The sequence below is a fragment of the Lithobates pipiens genome, unplaced genomic scaffold, assembly GCF_037356315.1.
Source record: "Lithobates pipiens isolate NorthernLeopardFrog02 unplaced genomic scaffold, aLitPip1_a1.2 Scaffold_1, whole genome shotgun sequence".
NCBI lineage: Eukaryota > Metazoa > Chordata > Amphibia > Anura > Ranidae > Lithobates > Lithobates pipiens.
Genome location: NW_027507685.1, coordinates 174,705,491 through 174,729,765, shown reverse-complemented (window position 1 = coordinate 174,729,765; position 24,275 = coordinate 174,705,491). Strand labels below are relative to the sequence as shown.

At 43.2% G+C, this 24,275-nt stretch overlaps 1 protein-coding gene across 2 annotated transcripts; it reads right to left on the bottom strand.

Annotated features, from left to right (window-relative positions):
- Positions 1–4,494: 4,494 nt before the first annotated feature.
- LOC143979174 (uncharacterized) lies at positions 4,495–23,987 on the bottom strand. 2 transcript variants are annotated; one of them, XM_077478911.1, is made up of 6 exons: positions 23,829–23,987; positions 15,733–15,858; positions 14,051–14,110; positions 12,828–12,975; positions 8,486–8,716; positions 4,495–5,988 (listed from the first exon to the last, which is right to left on the bottom strand). In XM_077478911.1, the coding sequence occupies exons 2-6, from the start codon at positions 15,841–15,843 to the stop codon at positions 5,465–5,467; spliced, it is 1,074 nt and encodes a 357-aa protein (XP_077335037.1). In that variant the 5' UTR covers positions 15,844–15,858; positions 23,829–23,987; the 3' UTR covers positions 4,495–5,464. The 2 variants fall into 2 exon arrangements, with proteins under 2 accessions (XP_077335037.1, XP_077335036.1); XM_077478910.1 differs by lacking the exon at positions 23,829–23,987 and adding an exon at positions 16,370–16,506.
- Between the last annotated feature and the right edge of the window lie 288 nt (positions 23,988–24,275).

Sequence of the window (24,275 nt, the reverse complement as noted above, 5' to 3'; positions counted from 1 at the left end):
GTAGACAGGTCCTATTTAACCGACCTGTATTTGGAGTGTGGGAGGAAACATATACAAACTCCATGCAGGTAGTGTTCTGTCCATGATTTGGAAAAAGGGATCCCAGTGCTGCAGGGCAGAACATCTAACCACTAAGTCGCTGTGTTTTTAGATCCGCTACCTGATTCCTTCTACTTGTCCAGCCAAGCACAATGTATTCGTGTGTCTATTTGTCAATCAAGCAAGTCAACAGCTATAAACAAAATAGTGAAATTCTTTAATTCTGGTCTCCACATCAGCTGCAAGACCTGCACAGGAGTCTGCTACATTTGTTTTTTCTATGCAGAAGTTACGTTCTGTACACCTATTATTATAAATCAGAGTTTGCAGCACTAAAGGGGCTTGACTCGACTTTCTCGACTTGATGCACAACTGTAAGGCAGCGGAATACACCAGTAAAAAGGACATTTGCAAATGTTATACCCTGGTAAAAGATTTCTAAATCTGTTATGAGATTCATTCTCACTATCCAGTCACATAGTGACTTAAAGCTGAACACTGAGCAACAATATCAATTTTATATTTTACTCAATAGCCAAAAAGGATATACATTCACTTTTTGTATACCAAATGCCTTCACAAACCCAGATATTACCTTGTAAGAGTAGCACTGGCATCATGACCGTTCTGTGCATAGGCTGTACAAAAAGCAGAACTTTTGGAGGTGCCTAGCAGGCCCCACTCACTACAGGATGCCTGCAGAGAACTACAGGGAGGGGGTGAAAGAAAAACAAGACCATCACACTGCACAAGGAGAGAGCTGCAGTAATCAGTCTTTACTTCATGACACTCCAAGGAAAAGATTCACACTGGCTTACTGCACAGATCTGCCTGTGCTAGCTGTGTGTAAATCACAATACTGGCAGAACAGAACTGAAATGATTTGGACAAGTAAAACAATTCAAATATACACCCACAAACACTTTATTGGAAACAACCGTTTATCTGCTTATTCATGCAATCGGGTAGCCCAGCACGTGGCGGCAACACAAAGCAGAGTTTTGGTAGAAAAAAAACAAATAAACGCTTGAGCTTTAATTCATTTTAATAGCCAGAATAAATGACTATTCTGGCCAAAGAAATGAATTCATGCTCAAATGTTTGACACCTGTAAACTTGTCTAAACGCATTACACACTTTTACAAGCATCAGGCTTTTTTTTTTTCTACCAAAACACTGCTGCCAGGAGGAAGGTCTTCCAGGAGGGTTGCCAAGAGTCCTGTGTGCATAAGACCTTGGTGTTGACATCATTAATCCATGAACCCAACCTGCCTTGTGTCAACAGTTCAGGCTGGTCGTGTGAGCGTGTGGAGAAAGAGGTTTTAGCACACTTTGGCCCCTTTCCCATGAAGGGGACTCATTGAGATCAGCAGGCCATCTGTCCATTCATCTGAGCAGAGCGGGTGGATGAGCTATCTGCGTCTGATCAGTTTATGCAGCATAGACAGAGCCCAATGTGCTCAATGGGCATCAAGGAGTAAACACTACTAAATACTTCTCTGGTCATTTAGACTGGACTGCCCTCCGATCCACCTAGACAGAGGATGGCAGATTCCCAGTTTGTTTAAAAAAATAAAAATAAATTAGCAGACCATTTTGGACCAGAGGTAGATGAGTGTAAACAGACACAAGTCCAGTTATACCCGCCTATTCATAGGGGTGAATGAACCATCCGATTAGGTCTGCCTGAAAAACTGACAGGCAGACCTGATTGAACTCTTCATGTGAAAGGGACCATAGGGCATAATAATGTCATTCAGTGAGCACTTGAATGCCACAACCTCTGAATAGTAGGGCTGCACCGATATCACTTTTTTAAAAAAGACTGATTACAACTACCGATATTGTTTTTTTTAACCTCCCTGGCGGTATGATTATTTCAGATTTTAGGTGCTGAAAGCGGTACCATTATTTTGCATGGAAATTTGGCGTTTTATATCGTAGGCCTGTAATTCTTAGAAATAATTCACTTAATTCCATCCAAACAAGAGTCTAATAGACATCCCGGGTATGATAAAATTTGAAATATTAAATTATAACATATAAATATAATAAAATACATAACTATAAATAATTATAAAAAAATAATAATAATAATACAAATTATTCAATAATGTAATCAAATCAAAAACACTGAAATGTGCTGTGTTGCAGAATTGTCGCTGTCATTACTTTTAGTGTTTGATGAGGAATTTCCCCACAAATCACTATCACTCAATTCTGCAAGTGATTCTAATTTATTATCACTGTTTTCTAGCTGGTCTAAAACCACTTTTGATGTAAACGGCCATTTTTTGGTTGCTATGGACAATTTCCAGTTTCCTGGCTTAAAGAACAGTTCTTATAATATAAAACTGCATGCAGGACACTGGACAAACCACTATAGACAAAGGGGATGTGTAATTATTTGATACAGTACTGTAATATTATAGTATACTGTATCTATACTGTGTTTTTTACTTTTTGAAATTAGCGCCAAACTCCGCCCCTGTGCGTCGCAACGCTTGCAGGGAACAGAGCTCTGCACTGTCACAGATCGAGCGAGACGCGTCGGCTCCCTGATCACAGTGGTGAGACATCGCTGGATCCAGGGGACAAGGTAAGTAACCCCTCCATGGATTCAGCGATGCGATCCCGAGTCTGGCTCGGGAATACCACTTATGGTAATCAAATCTCACCCCAAGCCAGACTCGGAAATACCGCCAGGGAGGTTAAGTACTTGCAGATACCAATTACTGATACTTTTTTAATGTCATGTGACAGTGGCATTGATATGTGACACTGAGGCATTTATTTTTTACAATTTAACTTTTAAATATTTATTACAATTCTTTTTTTTATTTTTATTTTTTATCAGCCCTGTTGGGGGGCGTGGCATTGGTGAGATGTCAGGGGTCGAAACCTTTGAGACAGGGAAAGGGACTGAGGTCAGATTTCCCAGTCCCTTTCTCTGCAGCCTCAGTCTCAAAGATGAATGGCCAGGAGACAAGAGGCTCCTCCCCATTCATAAGCAGTTTACAATGCTCAGATATGAATGAACAGTCAGTGATCACTGACTGTTCAATCAGAAAAGAAAGGATCCAGTAAATTGTGTATTTACCCGCTCTTTATTTACCCGCTCTTTCCTCCGGTCTCCATCCTGACAGATCCAGGGGGCAACGACAACCAGAGGAGGACACAGGGGACAATGTGGCGGTGGGGACAGTTACAAGCAACGATCTCCCTGTGTGGCTTTCGATAAAAGCAGCAGGAGGGAGAGGAGGAGAAGCGGCTATCGGCTGCATTATTGAAAGCCACTCAGGGAGATCAATGCTTATAACTGCCCCCACCACCGCACCAATCATCTTTGAGGATGCCCAGGCATTGGATCAAGCATCGAAGAAATTGCACGAGTACAAGTGCGCATGCAAATGCTCGGTATCGGTGAATCCCTACTGAATAGTAATGTAGCCACCAAGGAAAACCACTGACTTGTTGCCAACATCCCCAGAATGTACAATAGCAAATTGGTAAACCCCAAAAATGGTACCTTACAGGCAACAAAAAATGTATAAGCGAGGATAAAATATGCAATGGGGCTGATTTACTAAAACTGCAGAATGTAAAATTTGGTGCATCTGTGCATGGCAGCCAGCTTCTAACTTCAAATTGGTAAATTAAGCTTTGAAAAAAAAACAAAAAACCTGGAAGCCGATTGGTTTCTATGCCGAGCTGCTCCAGATTTTGCACTCTCCAGTTTTAGTAAATCCACCCCAAAGTTTATTATACCAAGTTAAAAGCATGGAAACAATCATTACCATCTTGAAGGGGAACCCCTGCTCTACACATCTGAGACCTTACGCAATACCCTACACTAGACCCCTAGATACCATTGATCCAAGTATTGGTTGGTGTGCTGTTGGGTGGTCCCAGTGTGAGACATTTAGAGCCCCTTAGGAGTTGGTTGCTGGAGGTTCACCAACTGATGATAATGGAGGACAGCCCTCTGCTTTTATGCTAAACAGTTGTTTGGTGTCTTGTCCTCCTTGGATGAAGACATTCTGCCATCTTTCCTCTGCTATGCCTGATAAAAGAAAGCATTCTCTTCTGAAACGCGCTGGGACAAAGGGGAAACTTACAGCAATCTCTTGTTGGTTTACAGAGTACTCAACTGGTGTTTATGCATTTTATTGTACCTTTTTGCATGGTTTAAATACTTTTAACTTGTTATAATGAACACTGTATACTTTATCCTAGCTTATAAATCTTTTGTTGCCTGTAAAGTCCAATTTTTGGGGGTTACCAATTTGCAACCTATCTGAATATTGTTGCTGACCATGCTCATCCCTTGGTGGCCACAATTCAGTATACTGTAGTGTTCCTAATAAAGTGTTCGGCGAATGTAATCATTTCAAAAGTGTGGCTAGCCATGCAGCTGATATTTTGATCTGATTATTAATTTAATGAAAACTAGTGTACATGCTGAAACAAATCTTTAATATCACAATCTAATAAAGAAAACACTTGTAATTGTCTGTTTTTACCATAAATTTTACTCCCTGTTCATTTCACACCACATTTCAACTGGTCCCTCTGTAACAAGTGGAGACTGACCCAATCACTGTTATCTTCTCAGTTTTCCCTGCTTCATTTTAAAAAAAAAAAAAAAAAAAAAAAAAAAAAGGGGGGACACCAACCTCAAATTGTCCTTTCATTAAGCACCTAGAAATATATATTATAGCTTTACACATTTTTATGTATTGTGTACACTTTTTAAGCAAACTTGGAGATGGGGTTTGCTTCCTTTTTCTCTGCTCTATTCAACACCAATAAAACTTATGGGGCCTGACCATAATCACAAGTGTGTCACAGCTCAGCCTGATCCTTGGTCATGTCTTATTTACTGTCCAATTTACTGTACTGTGCAGTGCAGTGATAATCACACCTCAGTAGAAGAACATAAAAGGATGATCATGGTAAGAAGGAGAACTACAAATTAGAATGAGCTCTGAAATTTAACTTAAATTACATCCTCGGGGGAAATTAATAACTCAGTAGCAAGTCAGTCCCATCCAGGAGACATCAGGCTTCAGCTACGGATCCAGAGATGTAGTTTCACTTATAACAGCAAATAAATAAGGCTCAAAAAAAGTTAGGCACCAGCTGTATTCTCTTGGAGGAATTTCCTACCTGGTCCTAGGATTTTCCAGCTTTCTTAAAGGAAGTAGTAATAGTCTTGTAACAAGGGTATGCTTCTACACTAATCCCCTAAATATCTACATTAGGCAAATATAAAAGAGGAAAAGAAATAAAAATGAGGCTAAAGTCCCTTTAAGCATTCTATCATGACACACGTTCATAAATAGTCTGTCTGCCGCCTAGGCGGGGCCTACTTGCATACGCACAAGCAGGTGGCAATGCACTTTCCAAATTTCAGGTGCTTTTTTTAGCTATTTAAACCTGAAGGATCATTTCCCCAGGGGCTCTTGTTTTTGCGTGGATGACACTTGTGCACTACAGAGTTAAATTTGGTGGAGAACCGTTTGCCACACTCGTTGCACTGGTGAGGTTTCACTCCATGCACTACGGCGTAATGTCTTGTGACGCTGGACTTATACTTGAACAGTTGATCACAGGCGACACATCGGTAAGGTTTCTCTTCGGCCAGGTTGGGCACTTGGATCGGCGACTGTCCTAAGTCACTGTCATCGTCGTCGGTTATTATGGAAGGCTGGTTGTACGGTCTGTTGTTTGTGCCACATATAAACCTCTGGCTGATGCTCCAAATGTTCTGGTCGTATCGATATATTTCAGGATGGAGCTTATCCAACAAGGTGGCTTCGGTGCTGAGGGGTCTTACTGTGCCATCTTCTTGTATCTCCTCTGTCATCTCGAACCTCATAGCCTCGCGGTAGAAAGGGCCTCCAAAGGATCGTTCTCTAGCCACATCCATCTTCATGGATTCAGCTACTAAAGAACAAAAAACACAAAACACATTATATTGGTAAGACTGTGAAATACAATTAAAACAGATGTGGGGGCAGAAGTTGAGGTCTGCCTTGGGTCAGGAGTTCTTCGGGTGCACAAAAGGAAATCTTTTTAAAAGCAGAACTCCAGAGTTTTTACTGCATGCTCATTCCAGGTTAGTTACTCAAAGCAATGAAGCCAGAGGACCAGTATGACAACCAGGAAAACTGAATATTTAGAATGAGAAGCACCAATTGTAAAGTCTCTTTTACACATACCTAAAGATGGGAAGGGCTAGAAATGGAAGGCCCGTTTTTTTTTTTTTTTTTATGATATATTATTATTATTATATCTATAACATGGTATTCAAACTATACAACATGAAGACCTTTTTGATTTCTGAGACTTTATGTAAAGTCTTAAATTATTGCAATTTCTATCACCTGAAGACAAGCAAAACCTGGAATACACTGCACTTCTCAAAACAAGAGAAATGCATACATTTCTGCCACTTGGGGGCACTGCAGGGGAAAGGCTTAGTTTGCTTGTGGGCTCCATATTGTACCTCCTACAGCTGAGTGATTGTTAGGATACAGTAGATGATAGTTCCTGTCTTCTCAGGCCTTAAATTGGTTGTAAAGGCACACATTTTTTTTTTTTTTTTTACTTCCATGCTTTAAGGTAAAAAACCTGTGTGCAGCAGCCCCACTCAATCCAGCGATGTCCACTTGGCTCTCAGGGGACTTGCACTCCCGATTGGCTTTTGCCAGCAACAGGGAGCCATTGGCTCCCGCTGCTGTCAATCACAGCCATTGAGCCAATCAGGAGACGTAGGGGGTGGGACCGAGCTGCAGCTCTCTGTGAATGGACACACAGAGCCACGGCTCGGGAGCACGTCTGCTTGAGTGCTCCCAGACCAAACTGCCTGCTCTGGGGGCACCGAACAGAAGGGAGGGGCCAGGAGCATCAGCGTGGGACCTGAGAAGAGGAGGATCTGGGCTGCTTTTTTTCTTTAAAAATAACAAAGACTTTAATATTGCTTTAAAAGTTCACATTTCTTGCACCCATATTTAGGGTGTAACAGTCAGCATCAGACCCCTCTTCCTCTGAATAACCCCCTGCCCCCTCCTTTGTGGCAGCAAGCCAGGAATCTTTTCCCCGTACTCGCTACCACAATTCAAAGAAAGTGCGGCTGAGTGGGGCTCCTCCCACATGGCCATGCCACTGATTGAAAGATCTCTGGGATACTAAAAAACTACAAGTACTGACAGCCTTTGTGGTTGTCGGCTTGCAATTCTCAATGAACTACCATGGTGCTATTGAGCGCTCTGGTAGTTCATCAATTCTTCCTGTCAGTGTAAGGCCCCTTTCACACATGTGGACATTATGTCCGTATTTCATCCATCCGTTTGCGGATGAAATACGGACATACATGCATGCCTATGGAATAGCGGGGGTCTGCGGATGAACATCCGCAGACACTCGATATTGTCCGCCTCCGCTATTGTCCGATTCTGCAGATGGAGGAAAATCCTATTTTTCTATCCGTCTGCAGAGCGGATGAACACGGACAGACGGTCCGTGTTCGTCCGATCCCCCATAGAGGAGAATGGGGCGCTGACAGGGCAGGGACCGCCCTGTTATCCGCCGGCTCAGCGGGGACAACGGAGCGATCCCCGCTGAGCAAGCGGATCATCACGGGGCGGATCATTACTGATCCGTCCCGTGTGAAAGGGGCCTAAAACTGCCTGCCTGTATGATGTGTGATGTACAGGGCAGACAGCTTACACTAACAGTCTGCAGGAGACCTGAATAGCATCAGCAATCTGATGAACGCTGGTGCAATACTTTCCATGCTTATAAAACAAAAAAATAGTAAATGTACATTTTTTTTTTACCTGCAAAAAAGTGAACTTATCCTGTAATTGACAGGTAAGATGGTTAATTTGACAAATGAGTTTATCTGTATAACCTCTAAATGATTCCTATTAATGTTCTCCTCCATCACAGCATAATGTTTACCTGTAGTCTGGTCAGTAAAATGGCAAGACCAACATCTGGAGTTTGGAAACATTTCCACACTACAAAGCTACAATTTGAAAATATTGTGAGAAGAAATATTCTTTTCCAAATGCTACAAAAGATGACAAAACACATCCTGGCATGCCCTAAAGACATTAAAAGAATACTAATTTACTGAAAAAACTGTAATTTTATTTCAGCCATAATACTTTTATATACACTGCATTTCACCTTCCCAGTGTAACAAAATTAACTTTCAATTTGTAAAACGAATCCACGCTGCTTTTTATTTTATTTTAAATTTTAAATTGTTTCTGAACCCCCCCCCCCAAAAAAAATCTCTCGTGGCTTCAAAATTTCTAGAATTTTTATATCTCTACGCAATACCAGTACAACGGTTGACTTGTTGGCAGAAATGTTTTTATTATCTCACTAGAAATAAAGGAATGAGACTAAACAGCTACGCCTGCTGACTTACCACTAGCTGTGTCCTCTTCACTGTCTTCTGAGTCACTTTTACCCTTGTCTTCAGATTCATCTTTCTCCTTTTTGTCCTTTTTACTCTTTTCATTGTCCTCATCCTGTTTTGGAGCAGATGAGGCACCAGCTGAGACCTCAGTCGTGGCATCATTTGTAGCATCAGCTGTGTTATCATCCGGGATATCATATGAGTCACGCTGTAACTCTCCAGCATGGAGGTCTGGCAATTCTACAATATGGAAACAAGAATAATTGTAATAAAATTGAACTAATTTTAACAGTAAACCTGTGTTCAGTCAAAACCTAACATGACTGCACACTATAAGGCCCGATTTACACTGGTGCGGGAACCACATGCAAGGAATTGCACCGCATTACTGTTCAAATCACATGCAATTCTGCAGCAGTGCAATTTGAGCTGTTCAAAAATTGTGCAGGACCTTTTTTTTGCAGCACCAGAATCAAACCCATGCGATCCGATTCTACAAAGCGCACTGCGGTTTGTGAACCAATTTTGGGGTGTCGGTAAACTAATATACACACCCCCGCAGTGGTTTACATAAATGGGGTGTGATTTTGATGCAGTGCGGAAACCGCACAGAATTCTCTGTGAATTCCACACCGCATGTGAACAGGGCCTAAATGAACTGCTATATATGTTGTAGAGCCAAACAGGAACCTCAAACATGGCATTATTCAAATCTGGACTGGAGCTCCAGGGGTCAAGCTCCCACCCTCCCACTGGTTCCATATCCACGATGGATTTTGTAAAAAAAAAAAAAAGGTGTATGTACTTGTATTGTTTATGTACAAACAAGCCAAAAGAAATTTCATGAGCAAAACTAGTAAAAAGATAGGACTTTAAGGTACCAGAGAATTTATTATTGACTTCATATGTAAGAATTAAACATTATTTTAGTTAAAAAAAAATATATACATTTTTTTTATAAAAAAAAAAAAAAAAAACATATATTTAAAAGATGTATCTTTAACCACTTTCAGACCGGACCATTTTGCTGGTAAATGACCAGAGGTCTTTTTACAATTTGGCACTGCGCTGCTTTAACTGGTAATTGCGCGGTCATGCAATGTTGTACCCAAACAAAATTTGCGTCCTTTTCTTCCCACAAATAGAGCTTTCTTTTGATGGTATTTGATTGCCTCTGCGATTTTTATTTTTTGCGATATAAACGTAAAAAGACCGCAAATTTTGAAAAAAAATGATATTTTCTACTTTTTGTTATTAGAAAAATCCAATAAACTCAATTTTAGTCATACATTTAGGCCAAAATGTATTCAGCCACATGTCTTTTTTTTTTACACAAAGTTGTCACTAAATGATATATTGCTCACACATGCTATGGGCATATGTGAAATGACACCCCAAAATAAATTCTGCTGCTTCTCCTGAGTACGGGGATACCACATGTGTGGGATTTTTTGGGAGCCTAGCCGCGTATGGGGCCCCGAAAACCAAGAACCGCCTTCAGGTTTTCTAAGGGCGTAAATATTTGACTTCACTCCTCACTACCTATTACAGTTTTGAAGGCCATAAAATGCCAAGATGGCACAAAACCCCCACAAATGACCCCATTTTAGAAAGTAGACACCCCAAGCTATTTGCTGAGAGGCATGTTGAGTCCATGGAATATTTTATATTTTGCCACAAGTTGCGGGAAAATTACAAACTTTTTTTTTTTTTTTTTCACAAAGTTGTCACTAAATGATATATTGCTCACGCATGCCATGGGCATATGTGAAATGACACCCCAAAATAAATTCTGCTGCTTCTCCTGAGTACGGGGATACCACATATGTGGGACTTTTTGGGAGCCTAGCCGCGTACGGGGCCCCGAAATCCAAGCACCGCCTTCAGGCTTTCTAAGGGCGTTACAGTTTTGAAGGCCATAAAATGCCAAGATGGCACAAACCCCCCCCCAAATGACCCCATTTTGGAAAGTAGACACCCCTAAATTTAGGGGTACACTAGTGAGACTAGGTAATAAATGGCGGGTGCCCTGAAACTATAAAAAAATAACTAACCAACCAGCGTCACCTGTAACCGTTATATGGTGATCACTGGTGAAAGGGTTAACTAGGGGGCAATCAGGGGGCTTTATGCGGTAGTATATGGGGGTCCCTGGCGCTATAAAAAGCTGCGGCGAACCTAAATACCTACCTGCCTAACTAGCGTCACCTGTGACACTAATACAGCGATCAGAAAAACGATCGCTTATTAGGCTGGGTTCACACTGGAGCGATGCGGGAACGCCACGAATCCGCGGCGGGTTCCCGCATCACATGCCTCCCGGCGGCAGTTCACACTGCCCTATGCGAACTGCTGGGAGTGTCAGTGAAATGTTAATGACACCCCCAGATCAGTTCGCATATCGCAGTGCGATCTGCAAACTCGGATCGCATGGTGTGAACACCCATGCGATCCGATTCTGCTGCGGACCAAAAAAAGGGTCCCGTGCGAGTTTGCGGCGGGTGCGACACGAATTCAGCCATACTATCTGTATGGCTGAACTCGAATCGCACAGAGATCGGATGTGATTTGCACTGCAGTGCGGTGCGAATCACATCCGTTCTCATAAACCGCTGCAATGTGAACCCAGCCTTAGTGACACTGGCGACGGGGGGTGATCACGGGGTTAAACCTTTATTGGGGGGGTTAGGGGGGTACCTTAGAACTAAAGGGGGCTAACCCTAACTGCCCTAACAGTTATTACAGTCACAAATGACACCAATGCAAAAAAAAAAAAAAAATGACATTGGTGTCACTGTGACTGGGGGGCAGGGGTAATTGGGGGGGTGATCAGGGGGGTGTGAGTGTGCCTGGCATGTTCTACTGTGAAGTGTCGTGTTGGTGCAACTCACCGATCCTCTCTCCTCGGTGTCGGAACGAAAAATACCCACACGGAGGAGAGATTACATCACTTCCTCTCCTGTGTTTACATTACAGAAGAGGAAGTGATGTCACGAAGGATTTCTATTCGTCGGGAGCGATCGCGAGGGGGTGGCCATAAATGAATGGCCGCCCCCTCATCCCGGATCGCTCGCGAACGAATACCGACCGTCGCAGGCACCGGGCGGGGGCCCGATCGGGCCCCCGACCCGCGGGAAGGCAGGGACGTACAGGTACGCCCATATGCCTGCCCGTGCCATTCTGTCGACGTACATCGTCGTGCGGCGGTCGGGAAGTGGTTAAAGACATTGTACACCACAAACGCTTAACTCATAACCCAACAATGATACCTCATCACTATGTGATACATGAGCGTGCAATTCTTACAAATTCACCTTGTAACAAATCACAACAATCTTCATGATTCTTTATGCATTTCATAGATAAAATCTACTTCCTCAGGAGATGTGCAGGTTATGAGATATAGGGGTTGATTTACTAAAGGAAAATCCACTTTGCACTACAAGTGTACTTGGAAGGGCAGTCACTTTAGATCTCAGGGGAAGATCTGAAATGAGAGGAAGCTCTGCTGATTTGATCATCCAATCATGTGCCAGCTAAAATGCAGTTTTTCTAAGTGCACTTGTAGTGTACTTTTAGTGCAAAGTGGATTTGCCTTTAGTAAATAACTCCCTATGTCTTCTTGAATCAGTCCTTTTGCAGCCTCTATATGTTCAGAGCAGAGCTGTGCAATGCAGTAAAAGCTCAACTGACCTGCACTGCGGCTCAGTCCTTTCCCAATCTGAATGCTGCTGCACAAAGGATTACAGGAGGCAAGTACATTCGGGTCATATAATATTTAAAGGATAGGTTCACCTTTGGAAGCATGTTACATGTTCCACTCGTTCCCACTTCTTCAGCCTCTCCTTGGTTTCCTGCCTCTGAAAGTAGGCAGGGCTCTTCTCCCCCCGCTGGCTTTCACCATTTAAAAAAAAAAGATGCAGCCATGAGGAGCTCCTCCCACCCGGCCACACCATTCATGGGAAACTACAAATACCTACAGCCTTTGGTGAAATACCAGGGTGCTGTTGAGTGCTGTGGTAGTCCATTCTTCGTGTCAGTGTGTATCTGCCTTCCCGTATGGAGTTCCGAGTAGAGAGATACACTGACAGTCTGCAGGAGACCTGCATGACACTCGTGATCTGCTGATTGCGGATGCAATGCTTTCCAGGGTCCTAGCAAGAAAAATAATAAATGCAAATTTTTTTACCTGCAAAAAAGATGTGCATTTATTTTAAAAACGTGAATTTATCCTTTGAAATGCATTTAAGCACTTTTTTTAAAGAATACATATGCAAATTAAATAGGGACCTTTTATAAATGTTTTTATTTTTACATTCAAAATGTATAAGTTTAAAAAATGTACAGTTACCCAGGTCAGTATTTTCTGTAATCTCCACTGTATTGCTGGGTGCATCCGTATCCATGATGACATCTTGGTAATCTTCCTTATGCCCTTTGACATAGTCCCATTCTTCCATAGAAAAGTACACAGCGACATCATCGCACTTCACAGGTACCTGCAGCATTGCAATAATGTTTGTGCACAGTAACAGGAATCAAATTTGTGGCTTCAAAACCAAACACAGACAACAACAAACATATATAAACACTCATCACAAAGGCCTGTGCCAAGTTTTAGTCTCCCCTCTCAGGACGCAGATTAGCGGGAGGGGTGGAGTGACACAGTCAGTGTCTCGCCTGGTCCTGACATCTGTGGGAGAAGCAGGAGATGTGGTGGGCCAGATGGAACATATTTCCTGCTCTTGTAGGGATGACTACAGTTGAAGGCGGTGGAAAGCCTTAATTAGGACCCCTGAGAGCCCCATGCAGCCTATAGGCTGGCAGTTGGACAGCACAGGTGTAGTGGATGTAAGGTCCTCTCTGATAAAAACAGACCTTCCCAGCCAAACAGTCCCTCTGACCAAGTCCAAAGGATGCCAAGCTTGAAGAGGAGCTCCAGGCTCCCTCCAAATTAATAAAAATTCAGCAGCTACAAATACTGTAGCTACTGACTTTTATTATAGGGACACTTACCTGTCCAGTGTTCCAGCAATGTCCTCACCCGAGCTGATTCAAAGGATTTTGAGTTCAACCTGTGTCACAATCTGTATTGTTATGATTTGCCAAAGTCGCCTTGAAGTTACAAGCAGATCGCAATGCAAACTCACGACTTTGGGGTCGCAGCAGTGTGTACCGAAGCTTAGGTCCGCCAAAAAAGGAAGGGGGAAAATTTGTCTTTTGTGGGTGGAAAGGGTGCTTTGGAGCAAAACATTTGCATGTTTGTTTTGAAAGCAACACTTTTCCCATACCCATTTCACATGGATACTTTCTTGGACTTGATAAACATAACACAATGCACTAGATGTATACATGTACATGGCTTTGTTTCACCACTGTATTTTTGTGTATTGTACACATAATGTTTGTGATGAATTTCCTTTGTAGTTTCTCTTGTATATGGTATAGGGGTACGTTATAAGTAACTAGCACTAGGGTAGGAGAGTAGAAGGTTTCTCACTAGTTGAGAAAAGATTGTCTGGTAGAACTGAACAGAAGTAACACCCAACTAAAAAGGTGAAATGGTATACTTACCCCTCCAGATTTTGGATGGATACAGCAGTGTGGAAACTTTTTCTTTACAATGACGTATTTCTGAAACACAGAGTGCGAGATGAGAGAAAAAAACATGGTGGAATCTGACAATAATATTTAAAGTGGTTGTAAACCTTTACATATACCTAGTGAAGTGATAGGGGATGCACAGAGATTAAACAAATCCTCCTACATAAGCTGTACCTGTATCTGCATTCTTCTCTTCTCTACAGCCATTCAAAGTACAGTTTTTTTTTTAAAGCTAGTCTGAATTAAGGGGGAGCTGAATTCTGCAGAGCTCAGTGAGAAAAGCGGACAGCTGATTGGAGGGAAGGGACACACCCCCTTCATACAGCACACAGGGACAGACCTGAGGCTGTCAATCAGCTGGAGGTCCCTCCCGTCACCATTTTTTTCTCTTGCTGTCAGAAAAACTTGTCAGAAGTGATTCATGCTGATAGCAGAGGAAAGAAGCAGCAGACAGAAATGACACTTAGTGCTCTGGATTAAGACAAGTACATACTATAGAGTGATATGCTTTGCTCATATTTCATGTATGAGGTTTACAACCACTTTAAGGCAGTTCAGCTGTTAGGATGTAACAAGTCAGAGCATGAACAATTATAACGTACTGAAATTCCACAACAATCTAACAACTTCATGCTTTTTATAAACAAACTGCTGCATTTAAAAAAAAAAAAAAGAAAAAAAAGATAACCCTTGGGGGATATGGCTACCGTCAAGATGGCCCGGACGTGCTTGAGAGGAGCTCCGTTAGCCACTCACAGTATCCGTTGCAATCCTGTATATTCCTCGCAAAATTTGGTCCCCTAATTAGCCGGCTGCAGTGTCCTGACATCCTCATGAGAAAAGGTGGTTCATCCGCGGCTGCGGATCGGCTAAAGGAGTATGCCCGCTCTGAAAGGTAAGATGGCGCCTGCAGCCCTCCTCACACGAGGAGCACCAGAACAACTACCTTGGACACTCCTAAAGGCCTGGACAAGCAGGCTAAGCTTACCTTGGAGCAAGATAATGCTCATCTCCTAAGTGCCATTACCGCCTCTCTCAGGGGAAAGATGGAGGAGATCAGGGTGGGCATAGAGTTGCTGCTGCAGTCTCTTTGTATTCACAGCGCTTCACATTTTGTTATGTTACAGCATTATTTCAAAATTGATTAAGTTCATTATTTTCCTCAAAATTCTACAAACAATATCCAATGATGACAACATGAAAGAAGAAGTTTTGCTTGAAATCTTTACCAAATTTTTTTTAAAATAAAAAATCTTTGCTTTGCTCAATACTTTGTTGAAGCAGCTTTGGCACCAATTACAGCCTCAAATCTTTTTTTGTATGATGCTACAAGCTTGGCACACCTATTTTTGGGCAGCTTCTCCCATTCTTCTTTACAGGAACTCTCAAGGCTGTAACATAACAAAATGTGTAAAAAGTGAAGCGCTGTGAATACTTTCCAGATGCACTGTGGTGCATTGTAACAACACATTACAATGCCCCAATACAACAAAGATCAGCATTGAAAATTATTTTTTTAAATTATAATAAAAAATAAATAAAAAAAAAAGGATTTCCATCAGCTATTTTTTTATGTACATATATCTCAAAAACAATTGTAAGACAATAAATTTCCTTCAACCACCTTCAATGTAGTCCAAAGTGAAGCTCACCTCTCCTGTCAGCAGGTAGATAATTTCTAAAGCGTGGTTCAGGATCTTCTCAGATATCTGTTCCTTGGTGTGGCCCATTGTCATAGCTGAGGATGCCAAAGTGTCCAACATGGTAACAACTGAAAGCTGCCAAAACAAAAAGTATGTATACATGTTAGGCTACTTTCACACTGGGGCGGGCGAGCGCCGGCGGTAAAGCAGAGCTATATTTAGGACCGCTTTACCATCCTTTCAGTGGCGATATTCAGACGCTAGTGGCCGAAAAAGGGTTAAAACCGCCCGCAAAGCCACTTTGCCGGCGGGTTTGCAGTGCTCCCCCATTGTTTTCAATGGGAAGGGGCACTTTAGGAGCAGTGAATACACAGCTCCTACAGTGCTGCAAAGATGCAGCTTGCAGGAATTTTAGAGTGTCCTGCAAGCGCACCGTTCCAGTGTGAAAGCCGTCGGGGGTTCACCAATGTTCAACAATTTTCAGAGATTGGTGAAGTTCTGCCCATCTTTACTTCTAAGATACGCAGACTCTCCAAGATGCTTTTTTAAAATATTTTTTATAACAAATCATCTTACTGACCTATTGCCAATTAGCCTCAATAGTTGAAAAATGTTCTTCCAGCTCTCCCTGGTTAGTACCACTTACCTTGACAGCTTTTGGTTGCCCTGTCCCAACCGTTTTGAGACGCATTACTGATATCACTTTCAAAATAACCTTAATTTTTTTCATTAAACCTAGAGGAGCCTGGAGGAAGACACCGAGGAGGACACCGAGGAGGACACGGGGACAGTCAGGGGTGATTGGTGCAGCGGTGGGGGAGTTACAAGCACCGATCACCCCTGTATAAATTCCAATAAAGCAGCTGCAAACCGCGGGAGGGAGGAGGTGAAGCGGCTGTCAGCTCCTTTATTGAAAGCTATACAGGGAGATCGGTGCTTGTAACTTCCCACTGATCATCCCTGACTGCCCAGGTATCGGATCAAGCATCGGAGCATTTGCCAGAGTACAAGTACTTGGTATCGGCACTGAAACTAGTATTGGTGCAACCCTAGTTCACAATGAACCATGGAGTGGCTCACAGCAGGGGTCCGGTGCGTCCCTGTTCACTGTTTCAGGTCCGATTTCAATCTCAATTTTTGGCTGAATTCGGACCAGAAGAGGCACAGGACTTTTGTGCAATTCACACTGGAGCCGCTACAGGAGATGTGAGAGTCGGTCACAATATCTTGACATGTGAATTGGATGAAAATACACATCCAATGCGCAATAGTGTGAACCCAGTGAAACTAAAGTCTGCATGACTTTGCTCTCCTTCAAATGGTCCGAGGTCCCTCGCTGGCACCTTCCTGATACCGGGCTAGGGTTGTCTTCATTAGCCAGTGTAAAATTACATCAATACCACGCATGCGCAGGAGTTCAGTCCCCCCAGCACATAGGATTTGTATGGGGAGTGTAAACTGAGCTGCGCATGTGAAGCTGACAAGTGGTTAAAGTATAACTAAAAGGCAAAACTTTTTTCAGATTTGGATAGAGCGGGGAGGGATTGGAACCCCTGCCAGTTGTTATTTCTGTCTGTGCTCCTATTAGGCAGGTACAATGGGGAAGATTTACTAAAAGGGTGCACACGGCTGTGCTTTGGTAGCCAATCAAGCTCCTCACTTCAGCTTGTTCAATTAAGCTTTGGCAATAAGCCGCCCCCCCCATTTACAATGGCACGATTTGACATGACAAATTGCAGCCTATTGCCGGCAATGGCACTGTCCCAATCAGTGTGATGCTGACTTTGCTGCACCACACCATTTTCCAAAAGTAGTTCCTGTACTACTTTTGGTGACTTTGGGGGTGATTTCAATGGACATCTCTGCAGGAACCCGCACAGATGTCTTTCAAATCTCCCCTGAACGCGAACTGAAAGTTCAGCTGAATGATTTCAAACCTGCGTTCAGTGTGAACCTGGGCTAAAACCTGGAAGCCGATTGGTTTCTATTGCAGAGCTGCACCAGATTTTGCAGTCTCCAGATGTAGTAAATTCCCCTCCCACTCTCTATATTTGGCCTGCTGACCATTATTAGACTGAAAGAAAATCCCAATTTTTGTCTTTTCACCAAAAAAACAAAAAACAATGGAGGGAAAATCTTCCAATGGGAACACTAGTTCTAGCGACAACCAGGGAGGATCTCATTTTGGAGAGATTTCTTCTCACGTCCTGTTTTGGCTATGGGACAGGAAGTGAAATACCCCCAATGGGACAGAGATGGCAGAAAAACACCAAACAAGGGTTATAACCCTTCCTTACACTATCCAAAATGATAAAAAAAAAAAAAAAAAAAAAAAAACACACCAAAAAAAAGGTTTTGCCCATCGTTCTACTTTGGAAGTGTCTATAAAGGCAAAACTTTTAATGTTGGACAAAGTGGAGAGGGATTAGAACACCTGTCAGTTTTTATTGCCATCTGTGTCCCCATTAGAGAGAACCACCCTCTTATTGAAACGAAAGAAAATCACAAATGTTGGGTTGTCCCCAGATAAGTAATAAAGGAGAAATCTTCCAATGGGGACACTAGTTCTGGTGAAAGGGATTTCCTTTCACTTCCTGTTTGGCTATGGGACAGGAAGTGAAGGGAAATCTCCCCAATGGGACACAGATGGCAGATAACACCTGACGGGGTTATAATCGTCCCTTATGCTGTCCATACACTGTTAGAAAATCGTTCAATAACATTCAGCATTTTTTTTAAATTGCGTCTCTTCGCCCAAATGAAACTACCTGGGAATCAAGTAGAACACAGCAAACGGAGGGTTTCCTTATCAGGACCAATTACCCTTAACAATCACCTGCTATACACGCCAGGTGCCAGGACTATAAGGCACTTCTAAATGTGAGTGGAACTATTTTAATTTGTGTATTCATTAAACCTGGTTTTATGGCATTGCACAATGAATGTTTTCCTTTGTAATTTTCATCTATATTTATGAGGTGCACTCTTGCAGGAGATGTCATTTCAACAGGCTCCTAAGGGTATCCCCACATGCCTATTAGACCATACTAGTGATAGTTGGTCAACATCCAGGGTGAGTGTATATATATGTGGGGCATCCAGTCTGAACAGGAGATGTCAATTTAAAGTGACACTAAAAAACATATTTACAATTACAAAAACAAATAAACATACAAAAAAAGAAACCCCCACATACATACATTGGTCTTACATGGTATTTATACTAGGTAAAAAAACAAAAACAAAAAAAAACAAAAAAAAAACAGTCCCATGGTACAAGCCAAAAAAAATCAAATGGTCGTTAATATTTACCCAGTAACTAATGGAAAATGGGTCAAAAGATCATATTCCTCTAAGAGGTTTCTGAGGCTGTGGAAGGATCCATCAGCCATTTGGACCAAACCTTTTCATATTTGAGGAGACAGCCTCTATCTATAGGTTTCCCTATATAAAGGTAGGTTGTTGTTAAAGAGGAAGTAAACCCTAATGGGTTTACTTCCTCTTTCATTCCCTGCAAAGGTAAAGCATAATAGACTACTACATAGTAGTCCATTATGTGTCACTTAACTGACACAGGAGCCAGTGAAGTCACCGCTGTCCCCTGTAGTCCGGCGCATCCATCTTCTCGGTGGGTCTCGCTGCTTCACCACTGTCATTCGGCGAAGCCGCGATTATGTCACTCCCGCGCATGCGCACGGGAGCTGCCACTCGCGGCATATCGCTGTTGACCGCGGCGCGCTCAGGGCGCTGCTGTCTACGGCGCATGCGCCGTAGACAGCGGTGCCTGTCTTTCGGCATATATCTCCTAAACCGTGTAGGTTTAGGAGATATTTCTTGGACCTACAGGTAAGCCTTAATCTACAGTGCCTTGCGAAAGTATTCGGCCCCCTTGAACTTTTCAACCTTTTGCCACATTTCAGGCTTCAAACATAAAGATATACATTTTTTTATTTTTGTGAAGAATCACCAACAAGTGGGACACAATTGTGAAGTGGAACGAAATCTATTGGATAATTTAAACTTTTTTTAGAAAATAAAAAACTGAAAAGTGGTGCGTGCAAAATTATTCGGCCCCTTTACTTTCAGTGCAGCAAACTCACTCCAGAAGTTCAGCGAGGATCTCTGAATGATCCAATGTTGTCCTAAATGACTGATGGTGATAAATAGAATCCACCTGTGTGTAATCAAGTCTCTGTATAAATGCACCTGCTCTGTGATAGTCTCAGGGTTCTGTTGAAAGCGCAGAGAGCATCATGAAGACCAAGGAACACACCAGGCAGGTCCATAATACTGTTGTGGAGAAGTTTAAAGCCGGATTTGGATCCAAAAAGATTTACCAAGCTTTAAACATCCCAAGGAGCACTGTGCAAGCGATCATTTTGAAATGGAAGGAGTATCAGACCACTGCAAATCTACCAAGACCTGGCCGTCCCTCTAAACTTTCAGCTCAGATAAGGAGAAGACTGATCAGAGATGCAGCCAAGAGGCCCATGATCACTCTGGATGAACTGCAGAGAACTACAGCTGAGGTGGGAGAGTCTGTCCATAGCACAACAATCAGTCGTACACTGCACAAATCTGGCCTTTATGGAAGAGTGGCAAGAAGAAAGCCATTTCTCAAAGATATCCATAAAAAGTCTTGTCTAAAGTTTGCCACAAGCCACCTGGGAGACACACCAAACATGTGGAAGAAGGTGCTCTGGTCAGATGAAACCAAAATCGAACTTTTTGCCCACAATGCAAAACGATATGTTTGGCGTAAAAGCAACACAGCTCATCACCCTCAACACACCATCCCCACTGTCAAACATGGTGGTGGCAGCATCATGGTTTGGGCCTGCTTTTCTTCAGCAGGGACAGGGAAGATGGTTAAAATTGAGGGGAAGATGGATGCAGCCAAATACAGGACCATTCTGGATGAAAACCTGTTGGAGTCTGCAAAAGACCTGAAACTGGGACGGAGACTTATCTTCCAACAAGACAATGATCCCAAACATACAGCAAAATCTACAAAGGAATGGTTCACAAATAAACATATCCAGGTGTTAGAATGGCCAAGTCAAAGTCCAGACCTGAATCCAATCGAGAATCTGTGGAAAGAGCTGAAAACTGCTGTTCACAAACGCTCTCCATCCAACCTCACTGAGCTCGAGCTGTTTTGCAAGGAAGAATGGGCAAGAATTTCAGTCTCTCGATGTGCAAAACTGATAGAGACATACCCCAAGTGACTTGCAGCTGTAATCGCAGCAAAAGGTGGCTCTACAAAGTATTAACGCAAGGGGGCCGAATAATTTTGCACGCCCCACTTTTCATTTTTTTTATTAGTTAAAGTTTCAAAAATCCAATAGATTTCGTTCCACTTCACAATTGTGTCCCACTTGTTGGTGATTCTTCACAAAAAATTAAAATTTTATATCTTTATGTTTGAAGCCTGAAATGTGGCTAAAGGTTGAAAAGTTCAAGGGGGCCGAATACTTTTGCAAGGCACTGTAGGCTTACCTGTAGGTCAAAGTTGGTTGTAAGGGTTTACAACCACTTTAATAAGTTGCTTCCACATAGTCAGTGATCGGGGTAATTGCAAATATGTTCTTTATGTTTTTTGATTTTTTGTGTTCTGTATTTTTGAAAAATCAATAAAAACGTGTATTTGGAAAAAAAAGTGACACTAAACGTTCTTTGTCATTTAAAAAAAAAAAAATGATGTCATACTTACCTTCACTGTTCAGCTCATTTTGCACAGAGTGACCCCGAACCTCTTCTTCTGGGGTACCTCGGCGGCTCTATTGGCTCCTCCCCGCATCAGATAACCCCCTAGGAGAAGCGCTCTCCAGGGGGGTTACCTTGCGGGCACACTCCTGAGTGCAGCATTCTGCGTCTATAGGTGCCGAATGCAGGACTTGGCCCCGCCCCGCATCATTGGAGTTGATTGACAGCAGTGGGAGCCAATGGCTGCACTGCTATTAGTCTATCCAATCAAAAGCCGAGAACCCCGTAGCAGAGAGAGCGCTTCCCCGTGGGAAGTTCGAGGGTTCAGCTAACCAGGGGGGCTGGTGTCCTGTCGAGAAATGTCCGCCATGTCCGACGCAGCGCAGAGGACAGACGAGATGACGAAAGTCTCAGAAGATTAGCAGGTGTTCATCCACTCTACACAGTGCCTGTGCACTTAATACTACATTGTGTCACATGCTCCCGATGCTCCAACAACTCTGCAAGGGCCGGTGGGCCTACACAATGGCCAGAGATGGGGCGGTGAGAAGGGCGGGTACTTCAATGTTACATCAACAAGCTAAACCCATCCTTCAGTTCTGTAAAAGCGCCCCCCCCCCCAAAGATACGCCCATTTGACAAATGTAGTAGTAAGTGCGCAGGCGCCACGAAGAACTGATGAACAGCCATTAATCCTCAGACTCTTTTGACACCTCGTTTGTCCTCCGTACTGCGCAAGCGCTGCGCCTGCACAGTACAGGGCGGACCTCTCGTCAGAACACCGGTGACAGGTGTTTTTTAACCTTAATGCATTAAGGTGAAAAAACATGAACCTTTACAACCCCTATAAAGTTGAGTTCCACCCTAAAGTGGAACTTCCGCTCATCGGAACCCCCCCCCCCCCCCCCCCCCCCAGTGTCACAGTTGGCACCTTTCAGGGGGGAGTGCAGATACCGGTCTAAGACAGGTATTTGCACCCACTTCCAGGCATAGACTCCCACAGAAGTCTATGCTGTTTCCTGTCCCAGCGCGCGGTCTGCTAGGACCATTCCTATTGCACTGCACAACTCGCACAGTAGGGAACCAGGAAGTGAAGCCGCAACGCTTCACTTCCTGATTCCCTCACCGTAAATTGCGGCTGCAGCAGCCGAGAGCCGAGCGATCGATCGGCCTCAGCTGCCGACATCGCTGAACCCCGGGACAGGTGAGTGTCCATTTATTAAAAGTCAGCAGCTGTAGTATTTATAGCTGCTGGCTTTTAATATTTTTTTTCCCAGTGGACTCCCTCTTTAAGCACGAGCGTTTTATTTAATCACCAAATGAGATTATATTAACCCTTTCTGTGTTTTGCAATTTTTTTTTGCGTGTTCTGCAAGTTTTACATGAATTTGATCGACCCTAAACGCAGCACACTGTTTGTACATTCCTACTTTGCCATTTGCTTATTAGCGAGTTTTTGTTTTTTTGTACTGCAGCTGGAGTTTGACAATCAGTTCTTTTTTTATCCAAAGGCGCTAAGGTTTATATTTTTCTATCGATAGATGATGTCGCCCAATTAATCGATCGATAACCTGAAACAGTAACATTTTCCTCAATCGATGATACGATCAGCAGAAGTGATGTAACAAACGTTTGACCTTTGGGAATCCTCCCTCTGAAACGCGTCATAAAACGCTGCCATGCACGACACATCCGTCGTAGGAGGCATCGTTACATTCTGCTGGCACAGTCGTGGATTGGGGTCCAGCTATGGAATTTGAAGAGGAAGATAGCAATCGCTACGCTGGCAATCATGGCATTGGATAATGAGCAAAGCATAAAAAAGATCTTCCTGTTCATCGCTTGTTGGATACACCTTAACACGCGATGTTGATTTTTTCAAACTATTTTCAAATCGATTACATTACCGATCTTTCGAAAAAAACAATTGTTTTTTGAGAAAAAAAAATAAAAAATCCGACATCTTGGTTTGTTTTTTTGGCACAAAATTAGCAAAAAATGTGCCCACTAACATTTCCAAAGATGGAGCGTATCGAACGCTTTTTCTATCCGTATATATGGCCAGCATTAGTCTGTATTTCTATAATAAGGAGACCTGTGTGGAATACATGCCTAATGCCTTCACTTGCTGCATGCTTGTTCTATGGCTATTGACATTCCAGGTTCTCCCTACATAGGCCCCCTGGCACTATTATACTGGGAGTCAGCCTACGGCTTGTCCCTGTTCTTATCCTGCTGCAGGCCCTGTCTAGCTGTGTGCTCTGCCCTGCTGGGACTTGTAGTTCCACACCCGCTGTAGAGCCCCTGGCGGCTCCGTGTGTCCTCCCCCCACCGCCCTCCGTCCCACACATTCCCTTCTCCTCACAATTGATAGACGCCGGACAAATGAGGGCTCTCACCTTCCTTGGAAACGGCCTCGCTGCTGATTGGCTCCGCCGCCGTCACGTGACCTCAGCGGCAAAAGTCCCCGGTGGTTGTCGTCTGTAGAGCGACATCTATGGCAGCTGGCAAATCAGAGCGCAGACCCCGTTCTACCAATGGGAAGTGCGCATCTCATGTTGATATGCATAACCCCGCCCTTAACGGCGTATTAGAACGTCCCTTCTCCGGTTGGAAACGCCAATCGAGAGTTGACTTGACTTTCCCCGCCCTTTACCATGCCAAGAGTAGAGCGCCCACCACCTGCCTTTCAGCCAATTATAAGCCGACCTCGGGGTCATATGCATAATAGCCCAGCCCACTATACGTAAAGTTCTTTTTCTCCGCCCCTGATTTTACTGTTACTTTCGCTTTCCGACTTTTCTATGTACTAACCAATCGGATCTGCAGGTTATCCGGCTTATACC